Genomic DNA, 27,428 nt, shown 5'->3' with positions numbered 1-27,428 from the left:
TGAGTCCGGAGCCTTCCCACCAGCCTTCACGGCACCGTGCTCGGTACTTGAAGTCCCGGCAAGCTCGGCGGTGTTTTAGCTCCACCCCTCTCCTCCCTCTGCTCGCGAGCCCCGCCCCAGCCCGCCCCGCCCCGCGCCGGGGCCGGAGCCGCAGCCCGAGCGGCGGGGTAAGATGGCGGCGGCGGTCCGGGCCGCGGGGCTCGGGCCTATCGGGGTGGGCGGGGCGGAGTCGGGTCGCTAGTTGTCCCGGGGTCCTCCCGGCACGCCACAGGGCCTGGAGGGCTTAGCGGAGCGGCCTCGGGCCTGGTAGCGGCGGCGGCGCCTGGCGGCGAGCGGGGGGCCTTCTGAAGGCCCCGGGACGCGTCTGTGGTGCCGGGGGGCATCTACGGGGCGTCCCCGAGAGGATTGGGGGCGTCCACAGGGCCTGGACTGAGACTAAGCCTGCTTTCCATCATATAGCTGGCTTGGGTCATTTTTGTAGGCACTGTTGATCGTCTTTATGAGCTGACCGGAGGCTAGGGTCTGTTTAGAGGGTTCTGGGGCCATCTTGAGATCTTGAGATATGTCCCGGGGTGAAGGAGATCTGCAAGAGCTGGGGAGTATCTGCAGAGCCAACTATAGCGCCTAGGGTATGTCTGTTAGGGCTGGGAAGTGTCTACATGGGCTGACCTGAGGATGCGGCTCACCTACAGGGGTCTGGGGCCATATAGCTGGGCCTGGAAGAACTGTTCCAGGGCTAGGAAGTCCTTTATAGCTACCCAGAGGAGCGGGATGTACCCACGAAGGGAGAGAGGCAAATACTGAGATGTTCTGAGAGGCCTGGATGGGTCTCTAGCTGTCTGGGGAGTGTCTAATCTGGGTGACAGGAGGCTGGGGGCACTTAGAAGGACCTGGAACCATCTAGGTGGCTTTGAGTGTGACTGCAAATTCGAATGCCTTGTGGGGGGGGGCATATAACTGCGTGGAGATAAGACAATGAAGAGTATTGGAAAATTTGCCCAGCTGTATTGTACTTGCCCTTAGAAAGTAATTCAAATGCACAATGTTGAAAAATTCTGCGTGGCCCTGGGGCTACAGAGAGAGTTAGAATCAGTCCTCCTTGGTCTGGGAAAGTCTATAGGATCGGCTAGACTCATCTAGTGCTGTGCTTTTCAAACTCTTTTGACCTTGATCTACAGTGAGAAATACATTTTTTCATTGAGACCCAGTGTACACCGTCATATGAATTTCATACCCAAGTCCCATTAATTAGTATTTCCATTTACTTGTGATGTATTGTGAAGAATCTTCTACTGTGTTCGATTTGCTTTGATAACAAGCTATTTGTGAAGCACTGAACTATCAAGTCTATAGTTTGGGAAACTGATCTAGAGGGACCTAGCAGCGTCTGCAGAGGCTTCTCAGGTCTAAAAGACCTAACTAAGGAGCCAGGGGTGTGTCTGCAAAGCCTGGGGCATGTGTGAATGGGCAAGGGAGGATATTCATTCTACAGAGGGTTTGGGGCTCTGTGGGTCTGTAATCAGCACATCTTGATTAAGCTTCTCTTATGTGACAGACGCTGTTCTACATAGCGTGTGCTCCCCCCAGCCCCACCCAGGTGCCCAGGTGCTGGAGAGCAGCCCCAGGGCTGGGAACTGTCCAGAGGGGCTTATCATGGTGAGAGTTGTCTATGGGAGTTTGGGAAGGAACTGCAGGCTCTTAGAGAGCCAGGAGGCAGCATGGGAGAGCTTTCTGAAAATCTGGTACGAGGGAGACCAGGACCGAGATTTTTTTTTTTTTTTTTTTTTTGGCAGGTATGCAACCGAGGGTGTAGGGGAGACCGAAGTAAGGGAAACCTGGGCGTTAAAGGTCGATGATAATTATTGTTACTCTGTATAGCCGGCTTGGGCTGTTAACTCTGTGTCAGGAGTCGGTCTCCTTTCAATTCTCACAGCCTTTCTCTGACTTAGATACTCCTATTGGGCCCACTTAGAGCTAAGCACACGGAGTTGAGGGTTAGGGGTTTTGAAGCTTTCTAGGAACTGTGGGACCAGATATTTATTGTCTTCAGAGTAGGAGATTTGACAGTTGCAGGGAAGCCTACAGCTGAAATCTTCGTATTTTCTGAAGCCCTAATCAAGACCCCCATCAGTCTGAAGAGTGATTTTTCACCTTCTGTATAACCTGAGAATTTCTGTGACATGGCGAAGCCTTGAGCCGCGCTTCCACACAAGGGGCAGACAGGTGATCGAGGGTGTTCCCTGCGGCGTCTGGTGGACAGCATTCCTGAAGTTCGTGTTTTCGTTTTCAAAGTGGTGTACTGGTTTTGTAGCTCATTCTATTATAGTTCCATCTTCTGTGTGTAAATACATTTTGTTGGGTCCCTCACCATTGAGGAGAATCGATGCTTTAGGAAGTGGCGTGGTGTTTGAGGCGCACCCAGCACACTGGCACGTATCTCGGTTTGGGAAGGGTGGGTTTATGAGACTTCTTGATGCGGTGTTTGAAATGACAACTCAACAGAAAAGAGTCTTGGCTTCCGTGAAGGCGGGCTCCCGTGAGGTCTTAAAGTTTGGTTGTGCAGGAAGGTGCGGAAACTGGGGAGGGGTGTGTGGAAATAGGCCGGGAGGGCCTCCCTTTGGCAGAGTAGGCAACTGAAATTCAGACGAGGGAAGAGAGTTGCTCCAGTCCCTCTAGTGTCTGCACTGGGCCTGGTACTTGCCCGGGCCTGGGATGCGGTGGAGGAGAGGAGGGATGCTGAAGGGGATACAGTGTTGGAGGCCCCTGAGGTCTTCATGTCCGTCCTCTCCTTCCGCCACCTGGCACCCCCGTGCCCTGCCCACCAGCCTCTACTCCAGACTCTCCCCCCACCTCCACCACCAGGTGACCATGGAGGAAGAAGATGAGTCTCGAGGGAAGACAGAGGAGTCAGGCGAGGATCGGGGTGACGGTCCGCCAGACAGAGACCCTTCGCTTTCTCCTTCTGCTTTTATCTTGGTGAGGCAGCCAGACGCCTGGGGCCGAGGGAGGGAGGGGCCGGGAGTCCAGATTCCAGGGCCCTGACTCCTGGACCCTTGGGGAAGGAGGGGTTGGGGGGCCGGGACTCTTGGCCTGTCTGTAGGGTTTGAGTCTGGTTGCAGGGGTGTCTGGAATGGCTGTCTCCCAGCAGCAGAGCTTGTGACCTTCTGCATGCATCCCCTGACTGCTCTTTCTTTCCACCCCCTTCACCCTCACCTTTCCTTCAGCGGGCCATTCAGCAGGCTGTGGGAAGTTCCCTGCAGGGGGACCTGCCAAATGATAAAGGTATGACAGCTTCTGGTTCTTCCCAGCCCCCTGCCCCATCTCTGCATTCTTTCTCCTAATCTCATTCATATACGCTTTCCCGAGGCCTCCTGGGTACCACCCTTGTGCTGGCACAGGGAGCCCAAGATGGGTTGGACTCCGTGGCCATCTTGGAAGGGCTCACAGTCTGGCAGAGGGGAGACACAGTCCCAGCACAGAGGTAGCCCGAGGCACCGTGAGAGGGCAGGAGGCCCAGCTAAGCTGGTGTGGAGGGAGATGGGGTCCAGGAAGGGTTCAGCGAGGAGGTGACAGGGGACCTGTGTCTCTAAGGCTGTACGAGCATTGTCTGGTGAAGAGGAAAGCCTGATAGGCGGGGGCGGCACCAGCAGGCACGCAGCACAGGGACCACGTTGCTGGACCGAGTTGTGGGTCTTTGGGGCTGGCGGGCAGAGGATGTTGGTGGGAAGGGAAGCAGGATCGCTCCGTGGGGACTGGGTCACAGCAAGGCTCAAAGGCCAAGCTGACTTGTCTGGACTTCATCCTGAGGGTGGCTGGGAGGACAAATGGGTGAGAGAGTTGGTGCCTCAAAAGGGGGTTGGGAAGTCCTTCTGGGACCCAGGTTGGGAAGCGGTTGGATGGAGGCCGGGAGAGTAGGCAGGAGCTTGGTTCCCTTGTCAAGAGCTAGGCCGGCTCTTTTTCCTCTGCCCAGCAAGGTCTCTGCATCTAGTCCCCTGTCTCCAATCCCCCATGCAAATCTCTCTCCAGATGGTTCTCGGTGTCATGGCCTTCGATGGAGGCGCTGTCGGAGCCCACGTTCAGAGCCCCGTTCCCAGGAATCAGGGGGGACTGACACGGCTTCTGTGAGTAAGAAGAGGGGACTAGGGACCTGGACTTCTGGGGCTGGGGGAGGAAGGTCAGTGGGGCCTGGATCCCTGAAATGGGGAAATGGGGTTGGGACCCAGGCTCCTGGGTCTGGGGTGCTGATCGGGGGCAGTGTCGGAGGCTCTGAGGCCTGGTCCCTTGGGTCCTGGAGGAAGTCAGGTTGAGGAGTCAGTTGGATCCTCGTGTTCTCATAGGGTCTCAGATGTTTGGGTTACTGAGAGCTTAGGGCCTATGTGGGTCCTCACACGAGCAGGGACAGGGTGGAGCCCCTCCTGGCCTATTCCAGGTGTTGGACGTGGCTGCCGATGGCCTCCTCGCGGGGCTGGTGAGCATCCTGGATCCCCCAGATACCTGGGTTCCCAGCCACCTGGATCTGCGGCCTGGCGAGTGAGTATCTGGGCAGCTGGAGTGGGAGAGGCCCCCGGCGTGGGAGTTGGACGCACCTCTGAGGCTCACTCACCCCCTGTCTTGCAGAAGCGAGGACATGCTGGAGCTGGTGGCCGAGGTCCGAATTGGGGACAGGGATCCAGTCCCTCTTCCCGTACCCAGCCTGCTGCCCCGTGTCAGGGCCTGGAGGACGGGCAAAACGGGTATGTGGGGCCAGGGCTGAGTTGGCAGGCAGTCAGCCTTGGCGTCGCGTGAGCGTTAGCTGCTGTTGGTAGTAGTAGCGGTGCTGAGTACGTCATTTAGACAAAATCTGTACTTTCACGTCTTTCTCCTGTTAGACTTCAGTAAAGGCTATATGCATGTGCAGATGTAATTAAAGTTAAAACTGACGTGAGAGCTACCATGTGGGAGCAGTTAGTGTGCGTCCGGGGCTTCTGAATATCAGTGTAACTGCGTTAGGAATTCATCTCCCCAGGACGGGGGACTCTCAGTGTCTCCGCCTCCAGGAAGAGAAGAGTCTGAAAGAGGGAAGTCTCTTGCTCGAGGTGGCACAGCCAGTTGCTTAGTGGTGGCCCTGAGCCCGGGGCCTTCTGTGTGTAAAGTGCAAGTTTTTGACTTCTGCGATGTGCACCTGCCAGAGGGAGAGTCTGCTCCCCAGCCCCGCACACGGTGGTAAGCCCCTGAGCAGTGTAGAGCAGAGGGTCTCAAACTCGAAAGGGCATCACAATCATCACAGAGGACTTGTTAATCCACAGGTCACTAGGCCCACCCCCGGGGTTTCTGATGCAGCAGGTCTGGAGTTGGTAGGGCCCAGGCATTTGCATTTCTGACCAACTCCCCAGTGATGCTGCTGCTGGTCCCCCGGGACCCTGATGAGAACCCTGGGTTTGGACTTCCCTTCTGCGTGGACATACATATCTGGGGAGGGGTGAGGGGAGAGGAAGGCGTAGCAGAAGGTCAGCTACGAGCAACTGTTCTGTCAGAGGCTTGCACACCCTCTGAACCAGTTCACGTTTTCCTTGTCCTTTTTTTTTTTTTTAAGATTTAACTTTATTTATTTTTGGCTGTGTTCGGTCTTCGCTGCTGCACGCGGGCTTTCTCTAGCTGTGGCGAGCAGGGGGCCACTCTTCACTGCAGTGGTGGCTTCTCCTGTTGGCAGAGCACCGGCTCTAGGCGTGTGGGCTTCAGTAATTGTGGCTCACGGGCTCTAGAGCGCAGGCTCAGTAGTTGTGGTGCACGGGCTTAGTTGCTCCACGGCATGTGGGATCTTCCCAGACCAGGGCTCGAACCTGTGTCCCCTGCGTTGGCAGGAGGATTCTTAACCACTGCACCAACAGGGAAGTCCCATCCTTGTCCTTTCTTTTTTCTCACAGATCTGGGGTGACTTACTTATCCTTTAGGCTCAGGGGACATGGTGCCTGGGGCCCACCATACTCTTAGGGGCCCACAAAAGTATTTTCATTTCTTTTATTATTTTTTAAAATTTTATTTATTTATTTATTATTATTATTATTTTTTTGGCTGCACCGCATGGCTTGTGGGATCTCAGTTCCCCAACCAGGGACTGAACGGGGCCTCAGCAGTGAAAGCCCAGGATCCTAATGACTAGGCCACCAGGGAACTCCCTCTTCATTTCTTTTAAAATCAGAAGCCTCAGGGGATAAGTAAACAAGTGGGCGGGACAGGGTTCCAATCAAACGTTATTTACAAAAACAGGTGGTGTGTGGGATTTGGCCCTTGGGCTTTAAGTGATATCCGTAACTGTGTCTGGAACCTAATAGCTGTTTTCAGCAGGACTCCGGGGTTATGTTTTGGGTTTTTGTTGTTGTTGTTGTTGTTTTTAAATATTTATTTATTAATTTTTGCTGTGCCAGGTCTTAGTTGTGGCGTGCGGGATCTTTTTTTCTTTTTTAGTTGCAGCATGAGGACTCTTAGTTGCGGCATGCATGCGGGATATAGTTCCCCGACCAGGGATCAAACCCGGGCCCCCTGCATTGGGAGCACGGAGTCTTACCCACTGGACCACCAGGGAAGTCCCTATGTTTTGTTTTCTTATTCCAAGTGTTTTTTGGTCTTCGTTTGGAAAATATTAAGAATGCAAGAAAAATTCACCCGTAGTCCTTTAAAAAAAACTATTTCTAAAGAAGCGGATGCCTCGAGTTTGCAGACCGCTGCAATCTGCAGACTTGGTTTCTGCCTCAGGTGGTGGTAGTAACAGCCCGGGTAGTCAGAGTTCTTGCTCATCAAGTCCTTGAAGGCAGGGATTTTTGTCTCTTGTTTGCAGTTCTATTCTATACCCCAAACCCCGTCTCTCAGACTGATGATCAGAAAAAATGTGTTGAAGGAATGAGCAAACTCCCATTTTATAGTTGAGGAAACCAAGGCAGACAGCAGTTGAGTTGCTTGCCCTCGGGCATATTGCGGGAGAGGGCTGGAGCCTGGGATCCGGGTGGGGAGGTGGCTCTGGTGCTGCCTTCTTAGCCCCGGGCTTCCCTGGCACTGTTCATGTGACCATGTCCTTGCTGGGGCAGGATCCTGGCAGTTACATGTTGTTGAGAGAGTGGCCTCTGGACTCTGATGTGTGTGTCTGAATCCTGGCCCCGTCACCCGCCCCGGGGGCAGCCTCGATCAGTTGTCTCCACATGTGTGACTTATGGTGCTGAGACCGTGGAGTGCTTCGAAAGCAAGGTCTCGGGAGGGCGGACAAAATAACGGAGGACAGCACGATGCCTGGCCCGGTCAGTGATGTCTGAGTCCCAAGCAGATGTCGCCCCTGGGATGGGGCTCATCACAGAGTGATGGGGGCACGGTGAGGACTCGGGCTATCAGGGCTCGCCAGCTCTGCCACTTTCTGACTCTGGAGAGGGAGTTTCACCTTCGCAGCCTCACGTTAGGCCTTCTGTACAAAGGGATAGATTCCCTCAAGAGGCAGCTGGCTCAGCAGGCCAGGGCTTGACCCCTGCAGGTGGTCCTAGGTTGGAACCCTAGCTCTCCCATCCCAGCCTGTGCCTCCTGCGGGAACGTCACTGCTGTCATTGGTCAGGGTGGTCTTGGGCCGCAGGCCAGCTTACGTCTCCGGATATGAGAGTGCGGGCTCGGGGGCCACACTGACCGAGTTTGCATCCTGACTCCCCCCTGCTGACTGTGCTCTAGAGGAAGATGCCACAGCTCTCTGTGCTGCAGTTTCCTCCTGGGACCCCGGGTCGCAGTACCTACAGCGTGCAGCGTAGGTACTGTTGTGAGGAGCATCTTATGTGTTGACACACGTGAAGCACTGGAAGCAGTGCCTGCTGGTGTGGCGAGTGCTGAGTGAGGGGGACCAGCAGATGGGGTGCTGACCTACCTGCGGGCCCCTCTGCTGCACCGGGACAGGCACCTGACCGCCACCCTGTCTCCACTCTTCCTTTGCAGTTTCTCCACAGTCTCACTCTTCTCGACCCACCTGTGCCCGCCACCTCCTCACCTTGGGCACTGGAGACGGGGGCCCTGCTCCGCCCCCTGCCCCCTCCTCTGCCTCCTCTTCGCCTTCCCCTTCCCCCTCATCATCCTCCCCTTCCCCGCCTCCCCCTCCACCACCCCCGGCCCCCCCGGCCCCTCCTGCACCCCGGTTTGATATCTATGACCCCTTCCACCCCACCGACGAGGCCTATTCCCCACCGCCTGCTCCAGAGCAGAAGTACGACCCCTTCGAGCCCACTGGCTCCAACCCCAGCTCATCGGCGGGGACCCCCTCACCTGAGGAGGAGGAGGAGGAGGAGGAAGAGGAGGAGGAGGAGGAAGAGGAAGAAGAGGAGGAGGAAGGCCTGTCCCAGAGCATCAGCCGCATCTCAGAGACCCTGGCGGGCATCTACGACGACAACAGCCTGAGCCAGGACTTCCCAGGTGACGAGAGCCCGGGCCCGGACCCCCAGCCCCTGCAGCCGACTCCAGCCCCTGGCACACCGCCCCAGGCCGACTCCACCCGGGCCGACGGAGCCACCCGCCGGCGCGTCTTTGTAGTGGGGACCGAGGCGGAGGCCTGTAGGGAAGGCAAGGTCTCCGTGGAGGTGGTGACGGCCGGTGGCGCCGCCCTCCCGCCCCCTCTGCTGCCACCGGGCGACTCAGAGATTGAGGAGGGCGAGATTGTCCAGCCTGAGGAGGAGCCCAGGATGGCGCTCTCCCTCTTCCGGGCCGGCGGCCGGGCCGCACGACCCCCTCCGGCGGCCCCGGCCCCCCCTGCGGCCCAGCCCCCGCCCCCGCCGCCCGCCCCCCGGGCCCCCGAGGGGGACGACTTTTTGTCTCTGCACGCGGAGTCCGACGGCGAGGGCGCCCTGCAGGTGGACCTGGGGGAGCCGGCCCCCGCCCCGCCCACCGCAGACGCGCGCTGGGGCGGCCTGGACCTGCGCCGCAAGATCCTGACCCAGCGGCGCGAGCGCTACCGGCAGCGCTCGCCCTCCCCGGCCGCCGCCCCAGCCTCCGCTGCCCCCACTGGCCCGCCCACCCGCAAGAAGTCGAGGCGGGAGCGCAAGAGGAGCGGCGGCGAGGCCAAGGAGGCCGCCTCGTCCTCCTCCGGCGCGCAGCCCGCCCCGCCGGCCCCGGCCTCCCCCTGGGACTCCAAGAAGCACCGCTCCCGGGACCGCAAGCCGGGTTCCCACGCCTCGTCGTCCGCCCGCCGCCGCTCGCGGTCCCGCTCCGCTCGCCGCCGCTCGCGGAGCACCGACCGGCGCCGCGGGGGCAGCCGCAGGTCCCGGTCCCGGGAGAAAAGGAGGCGGCGGCGGCGCTCGAACTCCCCGCCCCCGGCCACCTCCTCGTCGTCGTCTTCCAGGCGCGAGCGGCACCGCGGCAAGCACCGGGATGGCGGCGGCAGCAAGAAGAAGAAGAAGCGGTCGCGGTCCCGGGGCGAGAAGCGGTCTGGGGACAGTGAGAAGGGCCCTGCCCCGGCCCAGCCGCCCTCCGGCTCCACCTCCTTGGGCGGAGAGCGCGACAGCCGCCGCCGGGGGGCCGTGCCGCCCTCCATCCAGGACCTCACGGACCATGATCTCTTTGCCATCAAGCGGACCATCACCGTGGGCCGGCTGGACAAGCCTGACCCCCGCGGCCCCTCACCGGCTCCGGCCTTATCGCCCAAGCGCGAGGTCCTATACGACTCCGAGGGACTGAGCGCCGAGGAGCGGGGAGGCAAGAGCAGTGAGAAGGACCGGCGCCGCTCTGGGGCTGCCTCCTCCTCCTCTTCCTCCCGGGAGAAGGGATCGCGGCGGAAGGCACTGGACGGGGGGGATCGGGACCGGGACAGGGACAGAGAGAGGGACAGGGACAGGTCATCCAAGAAGGCCCGGCCCCCCAAGGAGTTGGCGCCCTCCTCAGGGCCCCCGCCAAAGCCACCTGTCAGCAGCGGCTCAGGCTCCTCGTCCTCGTCGTCCTCCTCATCCTCCCGGAAGGTGAAGCTACAGTCCAAGGTGGCCGTGCTGATCCGAGAGGGTGTCAGCAGCACCACACCAGCCAAGGAGGCCACGTCTGCTGGCCTGGGCTCCATCGGAGTCAAGTTCAGCCGAGACCGAGAGAGCCGCTCCCCCTTCCTCAAGCCGGATGAGCGGGCCCCTGCTGAGGTGGCCAAAGCAGCTCAGGGCAGCACCAAGCCCAAAAAGACCAAGGTCAAGGCCAAGGCTGGGGCCAAGAAAGCCAAGGGGACCAAGGGAAAGACCAAGCCATCCAAGACCAGGAAAAAGATCCGCAGCGGTGGGGGCAGCAGCGGAGGCAGCAGTGGCCCTGTGACACTGAAGAAGTCCAAGGCGGATAGCTGCAGCCAGGCGGCGGGAGCCAAAGGGGCCGAGGAGACTTCCTGGTCCGGGGAAGAGCGGGCATCGAAGGCCCCTAGCACCCCGCCCCCCAAGGCGGCCCCTCCACCCCCTGCTCTCACGCCCGACTCACAGACTGTGGATAGCAGCTGCAAGACACCTGAGGTCTCCTTCCTGCCAGAAGAGGCCACTGAGGAGGCTGGAGTCCGAGGTGGGGCAGAGGAGGAGGACGAGGAAGAAGAGGAGGAGGAGGAGGAGGAGGAGCAGCAGCAGCCGGCCACCACCACGGCCACCAGCACGGCCGCTGCCGCTCCCAGCACCGCCCCTAGTGCGGGGTCCACGGCTGGTGACTCGGGGGCGGAGGATGGGCCAGCCCCCCGTGTCTCCCAGCTGCCCACACTGCCCCCACCCATGCCCTGGAGCCTGCCCGCTGGTGTAGACTGCACTACCAGCGGTGTCCTGGCCTGTGAGTGTCCCCTGGGGGGGGCCGGGGCAGATGAGGGTGGAGAGACAGGATCGGGGAGGAGGTCATGTGGGGACAAACTTGGAGGCAGTGGAGATACTTTGGAAGGGGTGGGTGTAGTGACCAGGACCCGGAGGGCCTCGGGTGGGGGAGGGCCAGTCAGGGTCTGTCCAGAAGGCTCCACGATGTTTGGGTGCACTGGGAGAGCGCTGGGCAGATGGGAGCAGCGGGCTGCCAGTCCAGCAGAGACTGGAGGAGTGGGGTGTGTCCTGGGGTCCACCTAGAGGTAGACTGGGGTAGGCTTGGTGGAGGGACCGGAATGGGGGAGCAGGGAGCAGTGTCCCTTAAGGGATGGCAGGAGCCTTTGCTAGACTGCAGAGGTGGGGAGGGAGGCTACGGGGGCTCGGGACCAACTCGTCACTGTGTGACCCTGGCCACACGCCCACCCACACACACCTTAAGTCCTAAGAACGTACAGGGTGTGGGCTGGTTCTCTTGGTGGCTGAGGCCCCCTTTCCCAGTTATGAGCCTGAGACCTTATAGCCTGTCTGGGGGCCCGGGGTGGGAGGTGGCACGTGGCTGGGTGAGGGTCACCCTCTCCTTGTGCGTCAACTCCCAATCCTTGTCGTCCACTCTCCACCTACTGCAGTGACTGCACTTCTCTTCAAGATGGAAGAAGCCAATCTGGCAAGCCGAGCAAAGGCCCAGGAGCTGATCCAGGCCACCAACCAGGTGGGCTTCCTTGGGGAAGAGTCCCCGCAGCCCCTTCTCTTGTCCCCTGCTCCGGGTTAGGAGAGGAACTTCAGTTCCCAGCAGGCTTTGGGGCAAGGTGTTTGCCGGAAGAGGAGCCTGTTGCCTCTGGGACTGTTGGGAAATCAGGGTGGGAATAGGGGTACATGTTCCGTCCTCCCTGCCACCTCCCTTTGCTTATCCTCCAACCTTTTCCCCCAGATCCTCAGCCACAGGAAGCCCCCCTCAAGTCTGGGGGTGACGCCAGCTCCTGTGCCCACCTCTCTGGGTCTGCCCCCTGGCCCCTCCAGCTACCTGCTCCCTGGCAGCCTCCCCCTGGGGGGCTGTGGCTCTACCCCTCCCACGCCCACTGGGCTGGCTGCAGCGTCTGACAAGAGAGAGGGCAGCAGCAGCTCCGAGGGACGTGGTGACACAGACAAGGTGAACTGGGCTTGGGAGAGGTGGGGTGGTGGTGACAGTTTTGCAGAGAATGCAGGCAGATACTGAGATGCAGGGGCCCGAGGAGAATGCCAGAGACTGATGCCAGCAGATGAGGACTTAGAGAAAGCTGAAATCATTAAATTATAAGGAACTAAACTTTCACTTGATTAGATGATTGGGAAAGGGGTGCTAGACAGGTTTTTAAAGAATTTCGTATAGAGATGAGATGCAGGTAGGGAGAAAAAGAGAGAAATAGATATGGATATAAACACACGCATATTTATACATATACCTACTACAGTCTACCCTTTGGTCATCTATATCTCTCTCTCTCACCCCTATCTTTTTGTGTAAGGGGGGCTCGGGGTGGCTTACAAACAAAAAATCAAGCGTCTGTTCCTGGACGGAGGGAGGAAGAATGGGTGCAGGGCAAACAGCTCCCCCTCCCCCACTACGTCTGGCTCCTCCTCCCGGGCCTGGGGGCTGTGTACCTTTTGGTTGCATCTGGGTGCTGGTCGCTATGGCCCTGTCACCAGATGATGGCGCTGCTCACCCTTTTCGCACCCTACATACAGCGCCAGAAGGAAAGCAGAACAAACCCCTGTGTTATAAGCCCCGTATAAACGGAGGTGGGGCCACAGCTTTGATGTGTACTTGTCCATGGCCTGTGCCATGGGCTGCGGGACAGGGACAGTACAGGCCCTGGGACGAGCAGCAGGTCCCTTTTACGCCAGTGAGGCTGCCCTGTCTGTTCCCTGCCATTGTCCTCTCTGGCCACATACGAGACGGGTGCAGGCCACAACCCCTTTCTCTTGGCCGCATATTTAGAAACCCACTCCTGTGGGGCTAGGGAGGCCTGAGGAGTCCCCCCGGGGTGTCCATGGCTCCCGCAGCAGCTCAGTAGCTCACCTGACAGTTGGCATTCTTGTTTCATGGGAGATGTTGGCCCTGAAGTCTGGGGTGTCCTGCCCTTCCCAGGCCTCAGTTTACCTGCCCTCATCTTCTCTGGGATGGTAGGGAACAGCCGCCTGGCTCAGGTCTGTCTCCCTACCAGACTGTAAGGGCAGGGGACACATGGGTCCTGGTCATGGACGCCTGGGACAGCCCAGGGTCCAGCCTGGAGGAGATACTAGTGACATTGAGAGGCCCAGGCCTGGCCTGGGGTCTGGGGCGACTGCAGCAAGGGGAGAACAGGGCAGACCCGAAGCAGGATTTCCACCTCTGGGAGTAGCTGGATGGTCAAGAAGTCTGAGCTGGTGGGCAGGTGAGTGGAGGTAGGGGTTCTGCAGGAACTTACCTGGCCTTTGCTGTCCCTTCTTCCCACTGTTGCCACCCCCGCCAGTATCTGAAGAAGCTGCACACGCAGGAGCGGGCAGTAGAGGAGGTGAAGCTGGCCATCAAGCCGTATTATCAGAAGAAGGACATCACCAAGGAGGAGTACAAGGACATCCTGAGGAAGGCCGTCCACAAGGTGGGGCCCAGAGGGGGCAAGATGCGCAGAGGTGGGGAGAGGATGAGACGGAGTGATGGACGTGAGCAGACAGGCGTACAGAGATGGGGAGACAGAGGGGCAGTGGGTCACTCCAGAAGGCGAGAGGGTGACAGGATTGCCTCAAGCCCACCTGGGCCTGTTCTGCTGGCATCAGGGGGACAAGTAGGGACGTTGGCCTGGATCTTGGTGGAGGGGTTCCCATCCCAGTCCCCACCTGCGCTCAGCAGTCCAGGTGCAGGGGACCCTGGGGGCTGGCGGTGACTGCAGCTGCCCCTTGCCCCGCAGATCTGCCACAGCAAAAGTGGGGAGATCAACCCGGTGAAGGTGAGCAACCTGGTGCGCGCCTACGTCCAACGCTACCGCTACTTCCGCAAGCACGGCCGCAAGCCGGGGGACCCCCCGGGGCCCCCACGGCCGCCCAAGGAGCCGGGACCCCCTGATAAGGGCGGCCCGGGCCTGCCCCTGCCCCCTCTCTGAGATCCCCAGCCGCCCCTTTCTTCCTTTGCTGCCTCTCTGGAATTCTGGACGTATTTATGGCTCTGCCTCCCTACGTCCCTCCCCTGTCAGTGGGATGATTGGGGGAGGGTTGCTGCGGGAAAGAGGAGAGCCCCCTGCCCAGCCCCACTGCCATCTCCCTCGCCCCAAGCCTGTGCCCATCGCCCCTCCCCTCTGTTCGTGCCCCTACCCCAATTTCATTAAAGATTTCATGAAATGTTACCCCTGAGCCCCATGACTTTTAGCCCTTTCTTTTCAGAGTCCAGTTTGGGAAAGGGTTGGGGAGGAGCTTTGGCCCAAGTGTGAGGGTGGTTAGCAGGGAAGTAGACGGTGTGACTTGGGAAAAGTGCATTCCTCTCACTGGGCCTGTTTCTTCGTCTATAAAGTGGGTGTTGTGAGGATTAAGAAAGACGCAGGCGGGTGAAGCACTTAGAACCGGACCTGGCACATAGGAAGCCGTTGCTACTGATAAAGAGTGGTGGTGATGGGAGGGAGAGGTCCCTGCCCCACCTGACCAGTGTCTGCCCAGCTCAGGGCCTCTAGGTGCTATTTGTCTAACCTTGGAATTGCCCCAGAAACAGGATCTTTGTCCTCCATTCAGTTGGATTCTCTTTTTATCAGTCCTATGCGGCTGGGGTGATCTAATTGGCTCCCCCGAGATGGAGAGGGAAACTAAGGCACAGAGCAGCGAGGGCCACACAGTGAATCAGGGCTGCGCTGGCCTCCGTCAGTCCCGTTGCCCAGAACCCAGGCGCGGTGAGGAGAGCTGGGTGCAGCCAGGCCGCGGGGGGAGGGTGGGCTGCGGTTGGGGGTGGGCTCAGAACTCCGTTACAACTGGCCCTCGTAGGCCCACACGGAGGGGAGCCCAGGGCCTGGAAAGGAGAAGGACTTGCCTGAGGTCACCTAGCAGGAGTTGGGAGGGGACCCAAGGCCCCTGACAGGCAGGACAGTCAGGCGAAAGGCTCTGTGCTTGCTGGATGTCGGCCTGAACTGTTTATAGGCAAGATGGGGGTTCCAGATTGAGCCCCAAGGCCGCCCTCAAAGAGTGGCAACCTTAGAGTCAGACCTGGATTCTGACCTGTCTTGTATTTTCCTACTTTGTGAACTTTGCTCCTCTCTAAGCCTCAGTGTCTTGGTCTATAAAGTGGGGGTGACTGTCACCTACTCACCAGGCCACAGGGAAGAGGTAAGGAGTGTCAGCTGCCCCCTGCACGGTGCCTGGCCTTTATGCAGTGAGCACCTAGGATATGAGTGGCTTGCACAGATGGATAAACGGGCCTTAAGAAGGAATAACCCCCAACGTGGGTCAGGGCTGGCCCAGGGACAGTGAACACCAGACAGACAAGTGATGACCATGGCCGGAACCAGTTTATTGGTTGAGGTGGAAGCTGAGGGCTCAGGCCTCCCCGGTGACCTAGAAGTCCATGTCCTCGACCAGGTCCTGGAGGTAGGCCTTGTACTGGTCCGAGGTGAGGGAGAGTGGGTGGCTGTTGGAAATGTGAAGGTCCACAGTGTTCTCCAGGGAGGAGGCACCCCCTACCCGCGCCATGTCTAGCAGGGCTCTGAGGCACATGGGGACAACCTGAGGGAGGTGGGGGAGAAACAGTCAGGGGAAACAGCCAGCACCATCTCCTGTCGGGGATGGGTTGAGTGGACTACAATTCCCGACAGCCCCCACTGTAACCCAGGATGAACCGTTAGGCCCAGGGCTGCTGGGCGTTACAGTTTTCCCCATATTCACCACCAAGGTAGGCCAAAAATGGGTCTTAGGGCTGAGGCTGCTGAGGGGTTCCTGGAAGCTAGAGCCGAGCAGCTTGTGATGAGAAGGACTCCTGGGAGCTGTAGTACCGCACCCAGCCTGCTAGGACTTGCAGTCCACCAACTTGCACATGGTTGGGAGAACGCAAAGTAGGCTTTGGGGGTGAGGCCGTGGGAGGGACACCAGAAGCTCCTGAGGAGGAACTGGTACTTGCAGAGACTCTTAGAAGTTGTAGTTTCTCCGAGGGGACTGTGGGAATTGTAGTTCCCAGAAGCAACCTCCTCCCTTTTAGGATCTACCCCTCAGCTCCAGGAGCCTGGGGCTGCAGTACCTTGACCATCACGAGCCTCTTGATCCATGGTTGGTCCTGGGGCCATGACTGCCCCACGCAGAACCAGAGGGTGTAGCGTGGTGAGCGTCTGCTTCCTTCGATGAAGGCAATCAGATCTGGGGGCCCAGGAACCTAGTCAGGGATGGGAAGAAGACCCTCTACCTGCCCCTCCCTGCTCCCCGAAAACCTCAGTAACATCCTCATCTTCTTCCCTGATCTAAAGCTCAACATGTCTCTGCCACCATGACCAGGGGGCTGTTGATTTGGGGGAAGTCCCTCCTGTTCTGGCACAAGCTGAAATGTTCCTCCTCCCTTCCATCAGGGCTGGGCTGGAAGGTAGGCCTCCCCGCACACCGCCCGGAGCCTCAGCACTTGGATGGGGAAACAGGCCCAGGAGGGGAGTCCACTCCCCCAAGGATGCTCAGTGATGCTGGAGTATAAGGTGGTTGGTGGTTACTGCGCTTTAACCCTTCAAGGCCATGCTGTCCAATATGTAGCCATTAGCCACCGTGGCTATTTAAGTTTTAATTGTATCTAATTAAAATCAAATAAAACTTAAAAAACTCACTTCCTCATTTGCACTCACCTCACCTAAGTACTCAATAGCCACACGTAGCTAGTGGATACCATATTGGGCAGTGGAAATACAGAGCATTTGCATCATTGCAGAAAGGTCTGTTTGGAGAGCAAAGCCCTAAAGGATTTCTTTCTCCTGCATCTGTCTTTCCACCATAATTGTAATAAATGATAACGACTATGGCAGCTAATTCCCCGAAGCACCTTCTGTACGCTGGGCCCTGTGCCTCCTGCCAGCTCCGGGCAGGTGAGAGAGAGGAGACAGTCCTCAGGCTCCACAGGTTCAGGGCAGTCCAGTCCTTCTACCCACAGGTTCAACCACAAGCAGAGCAGCAGGGTCTGAATTCGATCCCAAACCTCCTGACCCCAGAGTTTTTAACCACCGTTGCCTGCCGTTTCCACAGCAGAGCTGAGGCCCCGCCTCACTCACCTGCTATGAAGGGCCCCATGTTGAACACGCCTCCTTCCCTGTCCTTGGGCACCTCACCATCAGGCCTGTGACCACTGTTGGGGAGGAGTTCCTCGCCCACGGCCCAGTACACATGGCAGTGCCCCAGCCTCTGGGCGCAGAGCCACTGCCCGGCCCTCCACAGAGCTAGTCCCCCGCCCAGGCAGCTCAGCACCCGCTGCACGTAGCCTGTCACGCCCCTGTCTGTCAGGGACGCCGCGGGGTCTGGCAGTCTTATCGGCTGTCCAGGCAGTGTCCTGTCCCCTGCTTCTGATCCCACCAGCCGCAGGCCCCCCGGGCAGAAGACAGTCTGCTGGAAGACTTGGCAGCCCCGATAGAAGACGGTCACCTCGAACTCCCAGTCTGAGCAGCAGCAGCAATGTGAAGGGGGAGAGAGGATGAGGGAACGTCAGGGGGCTTGCGGCCCAGCCCTGACCCCTCCCACCCCGCAGCTGGCGCTCACCTTCCTCGCTCACCAACAGCTGCTTCAGTGGGTTTTCAGGGGGTCCCGGCTTTGGGCAAGGAGCAGGGACATCTAAGTTGGGGCTCAACAAGAGCTGAGGGGGGTTCTCAGGGGCCATGGTCAGACTTGAGGGCCCTCCATCTGGGGCCAAGTCCATGTCACTCAGTAACTTCTCCAGAATGTCTTCCTGGAGAGGGAAAAAATAAAAGGATCCAGGTACTTCCACAGCCTTTTCTGGAGACTTCCCATGGACCAAGCTTTGTGCTCAGCGATGTGGGGACCCAGAGAGGAGACAGACCTGAGCTTTGCCCTCAAGGGGCTTCTAACCTGGGGCACAGACAGTAAAATATGTACAGCTTTGATGTATGCCGGGCACTACAGTGGCCCGAGGGGAGCAGCTAATTCCACCCAAGGATCTGGCTCTCTGCAAGCAAGACCTGGGCAGAGAGGGCTGCGAAGAATTTCAGAGGGGACTTCCCCTGGCACAGACATCGGCAAGATCAAGGATAGAGAGGTTCTGAGTTCCCAAAACGCTGAGAGAACCCTGCACAGGGAGGAAAGCTATTAAATCCTAGAAAGGTGGATTAGGGCCTTGAATGCCTGCTGAAAGCTCTGAATTTTCTCCTGAGGATGCTGGGAAGCCACGGAGGGCTGTGGGCAGGGGGTCGGGGGACAGGGTCAGCACCGAGTCAGGTTGGGGACAGACTGCAAGGGAGAGAATGGAGCCTGGGGTGATGGTCCAGGGGAAGAAGATGAGGCCTGAATAGGCCCATGAGGACGCAGAGAGGGGATGGGGCAGAGACTGAGAGCAGGATGGTCGGGGCGCATTCTTACCTGGATATCAGAGGTACTGTATCTGCCATTGGTGTCTAGAGAGGTGTCTGGCTCAGATAAGTCCCCAACTCCTGTGGAGAAAGGTGGGGAGTGGAGTGGGGGTGCCGGGGACACTCGAAATCCCATCCCTCTAAGTGAAGCCTCACTTCCAGCACACCTGAGGTCACAAACTCATAGATCTTGTGCGGGTCGTGGGGGTCCTTGCTGTGGTCCTCTGCTAAACGCAACGCTTCCTTCCGGTTCAGGGCGGACCGGAAATTCCTCTTCCAGGTGGGCAGGTCGGGCTTATCCTTCCCAGGAGTGTAGGCACCGCTGGCCTCAGCCCAGGCCTAGGGGACCAGTGATACCAAGATAGTGGAGAGGATGACTTAGACCTTGCCCCAGGGGTCCCAACCCTGTCTCCTCTTGTCCTAACATCGTCCTCCCCCCGACACGTTCTAACTTGGCAAGGTTCCATCCCCAAACTCTCAGATTCTCTGCGCCCCGAATCCCCCTACCACCACCCTTCAAACACCTTTGCTTTCTAAGCCAGCCTTCCAGGTCCTAATGGGTGTCTAACTCTGCCACCAACCTGCCCCAGGACACCCTCTGTAGTAACCCCGCCCCCTCGCACTCTAACTCGGCTTACCACCACCGGTGTATCCTAATTTGGTGGTAAGAAACCTCAGTTTCAGGGCCAAGTCTCGCCTCTGATAGTCCAAGACCGGCCCCCAGAAATTCTACAACCAAGAGCCCCACTCCGGGGGCCCCGAACTCCCCAGGATGCATTTCCTTCACTTTCCCGATTCTATTACCGGAATCTGGCAGCTCTAATCCTGACTGCTCTCCGACACCAGTCCGTGGATCCTACTAACTTCACCCCTTCCCGTTCTAACTCCACCCATCTCAGTCTGTCAGAATAAGAGCGGGCCTCTCCAGGCTTGCTAATCCCGCCTTCTCGGCCCCGCCCCTCGGAGTCCACCCCGCCCCCTCGGAGTCCAGCCCGCCCGGCGCGCCCGCACCTGGAAAATGCCGAAGTCCTCCAGCTGGGCATCCTGCCGCAAGCCGTGCTTCCAAGGGATGCGGAAGCGCGTGCGGCTCTCATCCAGCCAGGCCACGCCCTCCAGCTGCCCCTGGTCCAGCTGAGATACCAGCCAGGGCAGGATACGAGGCTTTTGTGTTCCCATGGTCCGGCCTGCGCGCAGAGAACAGGTCCTAGGTACAGGCGGCCTCCCAGGGCCACCCCGTCCGGGGGTTCCGCACCCAGACCTCCCTCACGGGCCACGGCGCAGGTCTCTCACCTATATCTTCCTGGGGTACCAACAGGAGACCTTCTCCCATCCTCCAGCGAGGCTTTCTAATTCAGCGAGAACTCCCTCCCAAACCCATTTTACACCCCCCCTCCTTTCCCCAGCTTCTTCTGTGTAGATACCTCTACCTCCCTCAACTGCGCCCGTGTAGACCTTCCCTCTTCCACTGAAAGCCCCTCCTTCCCCCCACATCACCCAAGGCAGGTACTCCCACTTCCAAGGTAGAGCCCTCCCTCTAGTTATTGCAATGCAGACGCTAGTGACCTGTAGACCGCTACCTGCCGCAGTTACCCCAAGGTAGACCCCCTTCCACAGTTCCCCCCGTCCCGGTGATCCCCTCACCCATTCCCACCGTAGACCATCCACAATCCCTCCCAGACAGACAGCTTCTCTCCTCCAGGGCACGTCCCCACTTTCTAGAGTGGACTGCTTCCCACCGTCGATCTCTCCCCTAGATCCCCCAGTGTAGACGCCTCCTCTCTCCTCCTCTCCACTACTTTTTCTACGTTTGCTTTTTTTACAGCCGATCTCGGCGCCAGTCATTGCTTCACTTTCCCCCAGACTACACAACCCCCCTTCTCCACTGGCAGGGTAAACCCATCCTTTCTCCGATTCCTCACTTCTGAACGCCACCTACTCGCCAGTTACCTATGTTTCCTATGTGGCGGGTCGGGCGCGCCGAGTGCCCCGGCCACTCCTGTCTTTGGGGTTTCGTACCTCTCGAACTCTCAGCTGCACACCCCACTTCCTGTCAGCTGAGCTTTAGAGGTGGGGCTTCCTTTTCTATCGATTTCCTGAAATAAAAACGACTTCACCGTCGTTTGGGTGACTCCAAAACCAAAGAGGCTGCTCGATAAGCGGGTGCGCCGCCCCCCAACCCCATGCTATTTTTAGGCCTTCCGACCGCGGGCATGCTGGGAACGTCACATGCAAATTAGGCGGGACCCAACGCTCCGCCCCTCTACGTTTGGGCCGTCACCAACCTGGCCCAGGGCGCAGGCGCGGGAAAGTTCAACTAAGAAAAGAAAGTTTATACAAGTTCAGTGGAGGAGGTGGCGGCGGCGGGGCCCGGGACCAGGTGAGCGGGACGTTAGCGAGGGCTAGGTGAGGAGGGAAGAAGAGGGAGCCGGGATCCAGGAGGGGGCAACTCAGTCCCGCTTCTCCGACATCCGAGTGTCCTGGGTCCCCCAAATTCTAGCCTCAGAGAGTGGAACTACACCTCCCAGCAGGCTGCGCGGCGAACCAGTAACGGACGGAGGGGAATGTTTGCTATGAAGCCTGCTGGGATTGGTAGTTCTCGACCCTCTACGGACGTGAGCAGCTTGGCATATACCTTCAGAATCAAGAAGTCCCCAAGCCTCCTTCTGCCTCTGGGACTCAGAAGTCTGAGGCCCCCGCCCCCTTCTCTCTTAGACTAAAGAGCTCACACCCCCAGCCCTCTTCTCCGAAAACTCAGGAGTCCAGGCCCCCAGCCCCTCCTCCCTTAGACCCAAGAATCCGGATCCCCAGCCTTCTCCTCTCCCAGGATCAAGGTGTCTTCCTCCTCATCCCTCTTCTCCATCTGGAGACTTAAGCGTCTGGGCCCCCAGACCCCCAACTCCCGTAAAGGACCTGGGAATGCAGACCCTCAGCCCCTTCCCTCTTTGGGGACTCACAAGTCCTGGTCCCCTCCTCATTCAGGGACTAGGAATTTGGGCCCCCAGCCTCTACTTCCCGCTGAACCCTGGAGTCCATCCTCCAGCTCCCTCTCTCACAGGTGCCCCCATGGCAGGCTCGGAAGAGCTGGGGCTCCGAGAGGACACGCTGAGGGTCCTAGCTGCCTTCCTAAGGCGGGGTGAGGCTGCGGGGTCTCCCATTCCGACCCCACCCAGGTAAGAGGAGTTGCCCTCTTCCCTCCGGGAACGGCATTTGGGGTGGGCCCCTCTCCAACTCCTGCTCCTGGACTCAGTCTGTCTCCTTTCCCCCCCTCTTTATATCTGGCTCCACTCCTTGTCCTGGGGGTTGCACGAAAAGGCCCTCAGTGGGAGGACAAAGGTACTGCTTGCAAAGGGCCTTTGGGATCACTCTCTGAGGTCCCCTTCCCCAGGAGCCCTGCCCAAGAGGAGCCAACAGACTTCCTGAGCCGCCTTCGAAGATGTCTTCCCTGCTCCCTGGGGCGAGGAGCAGTTCCCCCTGAGTCCCCTCGGCCTTGCTCCCTGCCCCTCCGGCCATGCTATGGTTCAGAGCCTGGTAAGAGATTTCCCTCGATCACCCAAGAACTGGCAGCTTTGATTCTTAAAGCATAGAGAGGATAAGGAACTAGTTCAAGATCACTCAGCTAAGGGGGTAGCTGTGGGGGATCTCCAGCACCTACCCTCACCCCCGACCCCCAGTTGGTTTACTAACTGTCAATTCTGTGAGCAGGCTTCAGGAGGGCTTTTGGTGCCTTTCTTTCTTTCTTTTCTTTTCTTTTTTTTTTAAACATCTTTATTGGAATATAATTGCTTTACAACGTTGTGTTGCTGCTGTATAACAAAGTGAATCAGCTATATGTATACATATATCCCTATATCCCCTCCCTCTTGCGTCTCCCTCCCACCCTCCCTATCCCACCCCTCTAGGTGGACACAAAGCACCGAGCTGATCTCCCTGAGCTATGCGGCTGCTTCCCACTAGCTAGCTATTTTACATTTGGTGGTGTATATATGTCCATGCCACTCCCTCACTTCGTTTTGGTGCCTTTCTATTTGTTATCTCTCTCTTTCCACACATGCTTCCTTGCCCCTAAGATTTTGTAACCACCAGTGCCCCCATTAGGGAGGCAGGAAACCTGATTTCCAGTCACAATTCCCTGGCTGTTTTGGTTACATGAATCCTTTTCTCCAGTAGCAAAGTAGGAATGGGGGGAGCGGTGGATACTGGACTTGATCAAGAGTGACCAGTAGGTTTCTTCTCATATGTGATACTGGATAGACTAGCAATGGCTCCTGGGAGTGCTCGCTTGGAGAGGATTTCACAGCTGGGGAGAAGAGTTCTGTGATGAGTTGTTGCCTGAAATGGGCAAGGGATAGATTGGTAGTAGCTGGAGTGCCATGTGTTTGCCTTCCTTAGATGGAATAATCTTCAAGGTCCAGTTCGGCTCAAACATTCGAAGTCCAATTTGGGGAAAAGTAAAAGGGTCTTTTACCAACTTTGCTCACTGGGCCTCAATTTATCCCATTCTGAAATGGAAATCATTGCTACCTGGCAAGGTGGTTGGGCGGAGAGAATCCCTAAGTTCCTTATGTCCTGAAGGCCCATCATTGGCTCTTTTCATCCCAGGCCCAGCTACTCCAGATTTCTATGCCCTGGTGGCCCAGCGGCTGGAACAGCTGGTCCAAGAGCAACTGAAATCCCCACCTAGCCCAGGTGAGGTGCAGAAGGGCCCTGGAGAAGGATGAGGGTAGAAGGGTCGCCACGGTTCTGCCCCCAGCCAAATTCTCTTCTGCCCCCCAGAATTACAGGGTCACGCACCCACAGAGAAGGAAGCCCTGCTGCGAAAGCTGGTGGCCTTGCTGGAGGAAGAGGCAGAAGTCATCAACCAGAAGGTGATGGGCGGTCTGTTCCATCCCTTAGCTAGGATAGGAGTTGCGGCATGGTTCCGCACTGGGACTTGAAGCTGGATTTGCATTCTCATTGGATGGTCAGGTGGGGAGAAGGTGGGACAAGGCTTCAGTGAAGGGGTGAGTGACAGGTAAGCCAGGGCAATACCTTAAATTAGTGACGTTCTTTGATCGTCAAAGGGGCGTGGCCTGAAGGCAGAGGGGTGTGGCCACCAGAAACTGTTCTAGGAAGGAGATTGGACGAGGTGAGGCAGTAAGGGAATGTATGGTGATGGGAAAGGGAGGAGGGGGTAGCTTGAAGACAGCTGTCTAAAATCTGAAGCCCTGATTGACTATATAGGGACGTTGCTTAGAACATGGGGAAACGGACTGCTGGAGGGAGTGTGGCTTGTGACTCTGTCCTGGAATCAGGTTGGGTCAGGAGCTTGGGCAAAGTGTATGGCCTTATAATATTCATTGTCTGGTAGAAGGCAAGGTTGCCGTAGTCACTGGCCTGGCCTTCGGGGAAGCCCACAGGGGCGTGGCTAGAATGTTAGCATGCTAGAACACAGCTAATACAGGGCTTGGTCCTGATTGGCTGTCGAGGCCTTGGCAGGGGCGTGGCTTGGCTTCTCCGGTTCTAGGCCATCTTGCTGTGAGTAGTTTGGCCGAGATCATATAGTCTCGTTTGTGATTGGCAGATGTGCTGGATAGGGGCGTGGCTTAGGGCGTCAGTTGTATCTAGAGCTTGCTTGAAGCCACGCCTCCCAGCCTCCCATTGGCTGGCTACGAGGGTGTGACTGAGGCAGACCCTGCCTCTTCCCCTCCCCGCCCCACAGCTGGCCTCAGACCCCGCCCTGCGGCGCAAGCTGGCCCGCCTCTCCGCCGGTTCCTTCAGCCGCCTAGTGGAGCTCTTCTCTAGCCGGGAGGGCAACCCTCGCCCAAGCCAAGCACGCCCCTCGCTGCCGTGCCCCGGGCCCCCACCGCCTTCCCCGGAGCCTCTGGCCCGCCTAGCCCTGGCCATGGAGCTGAGCCGGCGCGTGGCCAGGCTGGGGGGCACCCTGGCCGGTCTCAGCGTAGAGCACGTGCACAGCTTTGCGCCCTGGATCCAGGCCCACGGGGGCTGGGTGAGCCGCTAAAGCCTCTCTGGGCTTCCCTTTACCTAACTGTAATTGTAATTGTATGTGTGTGTATTGGGGGTGGGTGGGGAGGTGGGCGGGGAGGCTCTTAGGCTGCCTTTCAGACATCACGGGTGTTCTCCCAGCTCCACCATTCATCCGTTTCGTGTTTATTGAGCACCTAATGTACACGAGGCACTGTAGTGATCAGTGCAGATGCTATGCCCAACTTAAACCACTCTGGTATACACTAACAGTTATGAGCTAGAAACAAGTTTCTTCATCCGTAAAGGGAGGAGAATTGTATACCTACCTCAAAGGGTTATTGTGAGGATTAAAATGGGATCATCCTTGTAAGTACTTGACATTTATGTGATTATCTGGTGACTGTCTGCCTGTGCAGCACTGCCTGCGGGAATGCCCTTTGCCTGGTGTCTCCCTGCCTTGCTTCCTCTGCCCCTCTGCTCAGGTATCACTCTCAGCGAGCCCTTCCCTGATCCCCATTTAAAATCGCAGCCACCTCCACACCGTCCCACCTTACCTTGCTTGCTCACCGCTTTAAATCCAGTGCTGGGCTCAGAGCTGGATTAAGCTCCTGTGTACTGGCTGTGTGACCTAGGCAACTGTCCCCGTCTCTCTGAATACCAATCTCACGCCGCTCGATGGGCACCATCTCACCTGCCTCATCACTGCCAGGCTCTCAGAATGTAAGCATTGCTTCATAGACTAGCAGGAGCTGGCTAGGTGCGTTTGAGGAGCAGAGAGACAGCCAGTAGGGCTGGAGCAGGGTTAGTGAGGGGGAGAGGGTGGGAGATGAAAGCAGGAGGGGCGGCCAGATCATGCAAGGCTTTAGGCCTTGTGGTCAAGGTAAGAACTTGCACTTTGACTCAGTGAGCCAGGAGTCCTAGGAGGGCTCAGAGTAGACGGATGTGAGCTGTCTTGGGTGGTCACAGGTGCCCTCTGGCGGCCGTGTGGAGAATACTGTAGGGGGCAAATACTGTAGAGGGCAAAGACCCAAGGGGGTGACTGGGCTGGTCCAGGGAGAAGGTGAGGGTGGATCAGACCAGGGTCGGGGTAGTAGAGAATTCTGGATTTAATTTGGAGGTAGACCTGACAGATTTTGCTCATGGAGTGGATGGGAGACAGGAGTCAAGGATGATGCCAAAGATGCTGGCCTGAGCAGCTGCAGGGCTACATCTGATGTCCTCTGGGACCAGGAAGAGCAGAGTGGAGGGGAAGGTGGGGAGCAGGTTTGGGGAAGAGGCAGAGGTGATCGGAGGTGGTCCAGTTAAGGGAGAGAGACCCCTGAGACCTCAAAGCAAGATGATGACAGGACAGTCGATATTAGTGTCTGTAGCTCAGAGCAGAAACTGGTTTATTTGTAAAATCATTTTATTTGTTAAGGAATGATAACGGGTAAGCTTGGCCAGGTACTCAGCCAAGGACTTTAGTGGAATGATCCCATTGAAACCCCACAACAACCTTATGGGATTCGATTATTATCCTAGTTTTATGGAGACTGAGGGAAAGTCACTTATGCAGGGTGGGGGATTGGAATTAGGGCTTTAACACAAAGCCAGGGCTCTTTATCATTAAAGCTCCAGGACTCTGTTTGTTCCCCTTCTTTGAGTCTCTGTCCACCCCCGCTGGGGCTCTGTCTCCCCCCGCCCCTTCTAGGACTCTGTTCCCATCCACCCCGAGTCTCTGCGCCTTTCTTGGGGTCTCCATCCCTCATCCCTGTCCACCTCTCTCTGGGTCTCTTTCCCCTCCCCCTCTCTGGTTCCTTGCCTTCCCCGCCTCTGCTCTCACTGGGCTGGTGTGTGTGCTGCTGTGAGTGGAAGACGCCTCTCTGCTCATGGGGCTCTGCCACTTTTCCCTTCCAGGGGGGCATCCTGGCAGTTTCACCTGTGGACTTGAACTTACCCCTGGACTGAGCTTTTCCTCAGAAGCTGCTACAAGATTGGACCTCATGTCCCTGCACTCTTTTTCCAAGCCTTCCTATTCCACTCAGGGCTGTGGGGTGGTGCCCACCCTCTCTGTTTTTGCCAAAAAAAAAAAAAAAAAGTTTAAAATGTTTTGACATTAAAAACTTTTTAAAGTATTTAATGATTTGTCCTTTCACTCAAGAACTAAAGTTCTAAGTAGAGGAGATTCGGTTCGGAGACCTCTCTGGTTTATAAATTGAGGAAAGAACCAATTCATTCATTCCAGAAATATTTATTTGGGGTACCTACAAGCACCTGTCACCTAAATATACAGCATATTTGAGGATACCTGTAAATATGATTCCAGCTAATTATATTTTTCCCTTATTGCATGATTTATTTATTCCACCTAATCCTGTGTTGATAGTCCTGGAGTCTTTCTAGCTATTTCCAGAAGAAAGCTATGATCTTTCTTCACAAGACATCCAGAACACCACCCTCTTCTCATTTTTCTCTTCACACAGCTCCTTCTGAGCCTTTTTGCTGGTTTCTCCTCATTTGCCTGTCCGCCAGAAATTTGTCACCTTTTTAGGGCTGTCACCCCCTTCACCGAATTATGTTTGTAAATGCCTAAAATGAAACGCACAGGATCACAAAGGAAGCCAATTACAGTCGAGCCTCAGTATTCGCGGATTCTGTATTTTTCGAATTCACCTACTCGCGAACATTTATTTGTAGTCCACAAACTAATACTCACGTGCTTTCGCAGTTGTTGGCAGGCGTGCTTGTGTTCAGAGCAGCAAAGGATCTGACTCGCCCTGTGGGCACCTTTCAGCTCAGATCAGGTGAGGCAACGCGCCTTCTTGTTTCAGCTCTCACACTGTATACAAGCGTCCTTTCTGCAGTCTATTTAGTGGCACATTTTTCACATTTCTGTGCTTTTTTGTGGTGATTTCGCTGTTTGAAAGGGCCCCAAGCATAGCGCTGGAGTGCTGGCTGGCGTTCCTAAGTGCACGAAGGCTGCGATGTGCCTCTATTAGACAAGCTTCGTTGTAGATAATTTTTGTAACACTGCTGTTGGCTGTGAGATCACTGTGAATGGACCAACTCTATATTAAATAACGTGTCTTTAAACAGAAAACACACAGAAAACCTGATTATATGTTGATGAGTTGGCAAAAGTATTGTGACAAGATGCTCG

The 27,428-nt window shown here is 57.2% G+C and overlaps 3 protein-coding genes across 13 annotated transcripts; 2 read left to right on the top strand and 1 right to left on the bottom strand.

Moving 5' to 3' along the window:
* The first annotated feature begins 91 nt into the window (after positions 1-91).
* Positions 92-14,153, top strand: SCAF1 (SR-related CTD associated factor 1). 5 transcript variants are annotated; one of them, XM_059906348.1, is made up of 11 exons: positions 92-167; positions 2,863-2,976; positions 3,225-3,282; positions 4,027-4,121; positions 4,430-4,530; positions 4,618-4,733; positions 7,942-10,770; positions 11,417-11,499; positions 11,719-11,937; positions 13,280-13,408; positions 13,715-14,153. In XM_059906348.1, the coding sequence occupies exons 2-11, from the start codon at positions 2,869-2,871 to the stop codon at positions 13,904-13,906; spliced, it is 3,930 nt and encodes a 1,309-aa protein (XP_059762331.1). In that variant the 5' UTR covers positions 92-167; positions 2,863-2,868; the 3' UTR covers positions 13,907-14,153. The 5 variants fall into 5 exon arrangements, with proteins under 5 accessions (XP_059762331.1, XP_059762332.1, XP_059762330.1 ...); XM_059906349.1 differs by lacking the exon at positions 92-167 and adding an exon at positions 260-629; XM_059906347.1 differs by lacking the exon at positions 92-167 and adding an exon at positions 681-1,656.
* A 1,120-nt stretch (positions 14,154-15,273) lies between these two features.
* IRF3 (interferon regulatory factor 3) lies at positions 15,274-20,540 on the bottom strand. 4 transcript variants are annotated; one of them, XM_059903992.1, is made up of 8 exons: positions 20,273-20,540; positions 19,337-19,509; positions 18,493-18,664; positions 18,336-18,406; positions 17,502-17,688; positions 17,021-17,401; positions 16,015-16,130; positions 15,274-15,506 (listed from the first exon to the last, which is right to left on the bottom strand). In XM_059903992.1, the coding sequence occupies exons 2-8, from the start codon at positions 19,499-19,501 to the stop codon at positions 15,339-15,341; spliced, it is 1,260 nt and encodes a 419-aa protein (XP_059759975.1). In that variant the 5' UTR covers positions 19,502-19,509; positions 20,273-20,540; the 3' UTR covers positions 15,274-15,338. The 4 variants fall into 4 exon arrangements, with proteins under 4 accessions (XP_059759975.1, XP_059759976.1, XP_059759974.1 ...); XM_059903993.1 differs by having other exon boundaries at positions 20,342-20,540; XM_059903991.1 differs by lacking the exon at positions 20,273-20,540 and adding an exon at positions 19,616-19,686.
* BCL2L12 (BCL2 like 12) lies at positions 20,438-26,403 on the top strand. Of its 4 annotated transcripts, none has more exons than XM_059903998.1 (8): positions 20,615-20,702; positions 20,851-20,937; positions 21,381-21,495; positions 21,711-21,853; positions 22,925-23,011; positions 23,099-23,190; positions 24,024-24,311; positions 26,186-26,403. In XM_059903998.1, exons 3-8 carry the CDS (start codon positions 21,389-21,391, stop codon positions 26,234-26,236), a joined length of 768 nt encoding a protein of 255 aa, XP_059759981.1. In that variant the 5' UTR covers positions 20,615-20,702; positions 20,851-20,937; positions 21,381-21,388; the 3' UTR covers positions 26,237-26,403. The 4 variants fall into 4 exon arrangements, with proteins under 4 accessions (XP_059759978.1, XP_059759980.1, XP_059759981.1 ...); XM_059903999.1 differs by having other exon boundaries at positions 20,636-20,702; positions 20,854-20,937; XM_059903995.1 differs by lacking the exon at positions 20,851-20,937 and having other exon boundaries at positions 20,438-20,702; positions 21,366-21,495.
* Positions 26,404-27,428: the final 1,025 nt, after the last annotated feature.

This window comes from Balaenoptera ricei, chromosome 19, assembly GCF_028023285.1.
Source record: "Balaenoptera ricei isolate mBalRic1 chromosome 19, mBalRic1.hap2, whole genome shotgun sequence".
NCBI classification, from domain to species: domain Eukaryota; kingdom Metazoa; phylum Chordata; class Mammalia; order Artiodactyla; family Balaenopteridae; genus Balaenoptera; species Balaenoptera ricei.
This window is presented reverse-complemented; position numbering and strand designations above follow the sequence as displayed.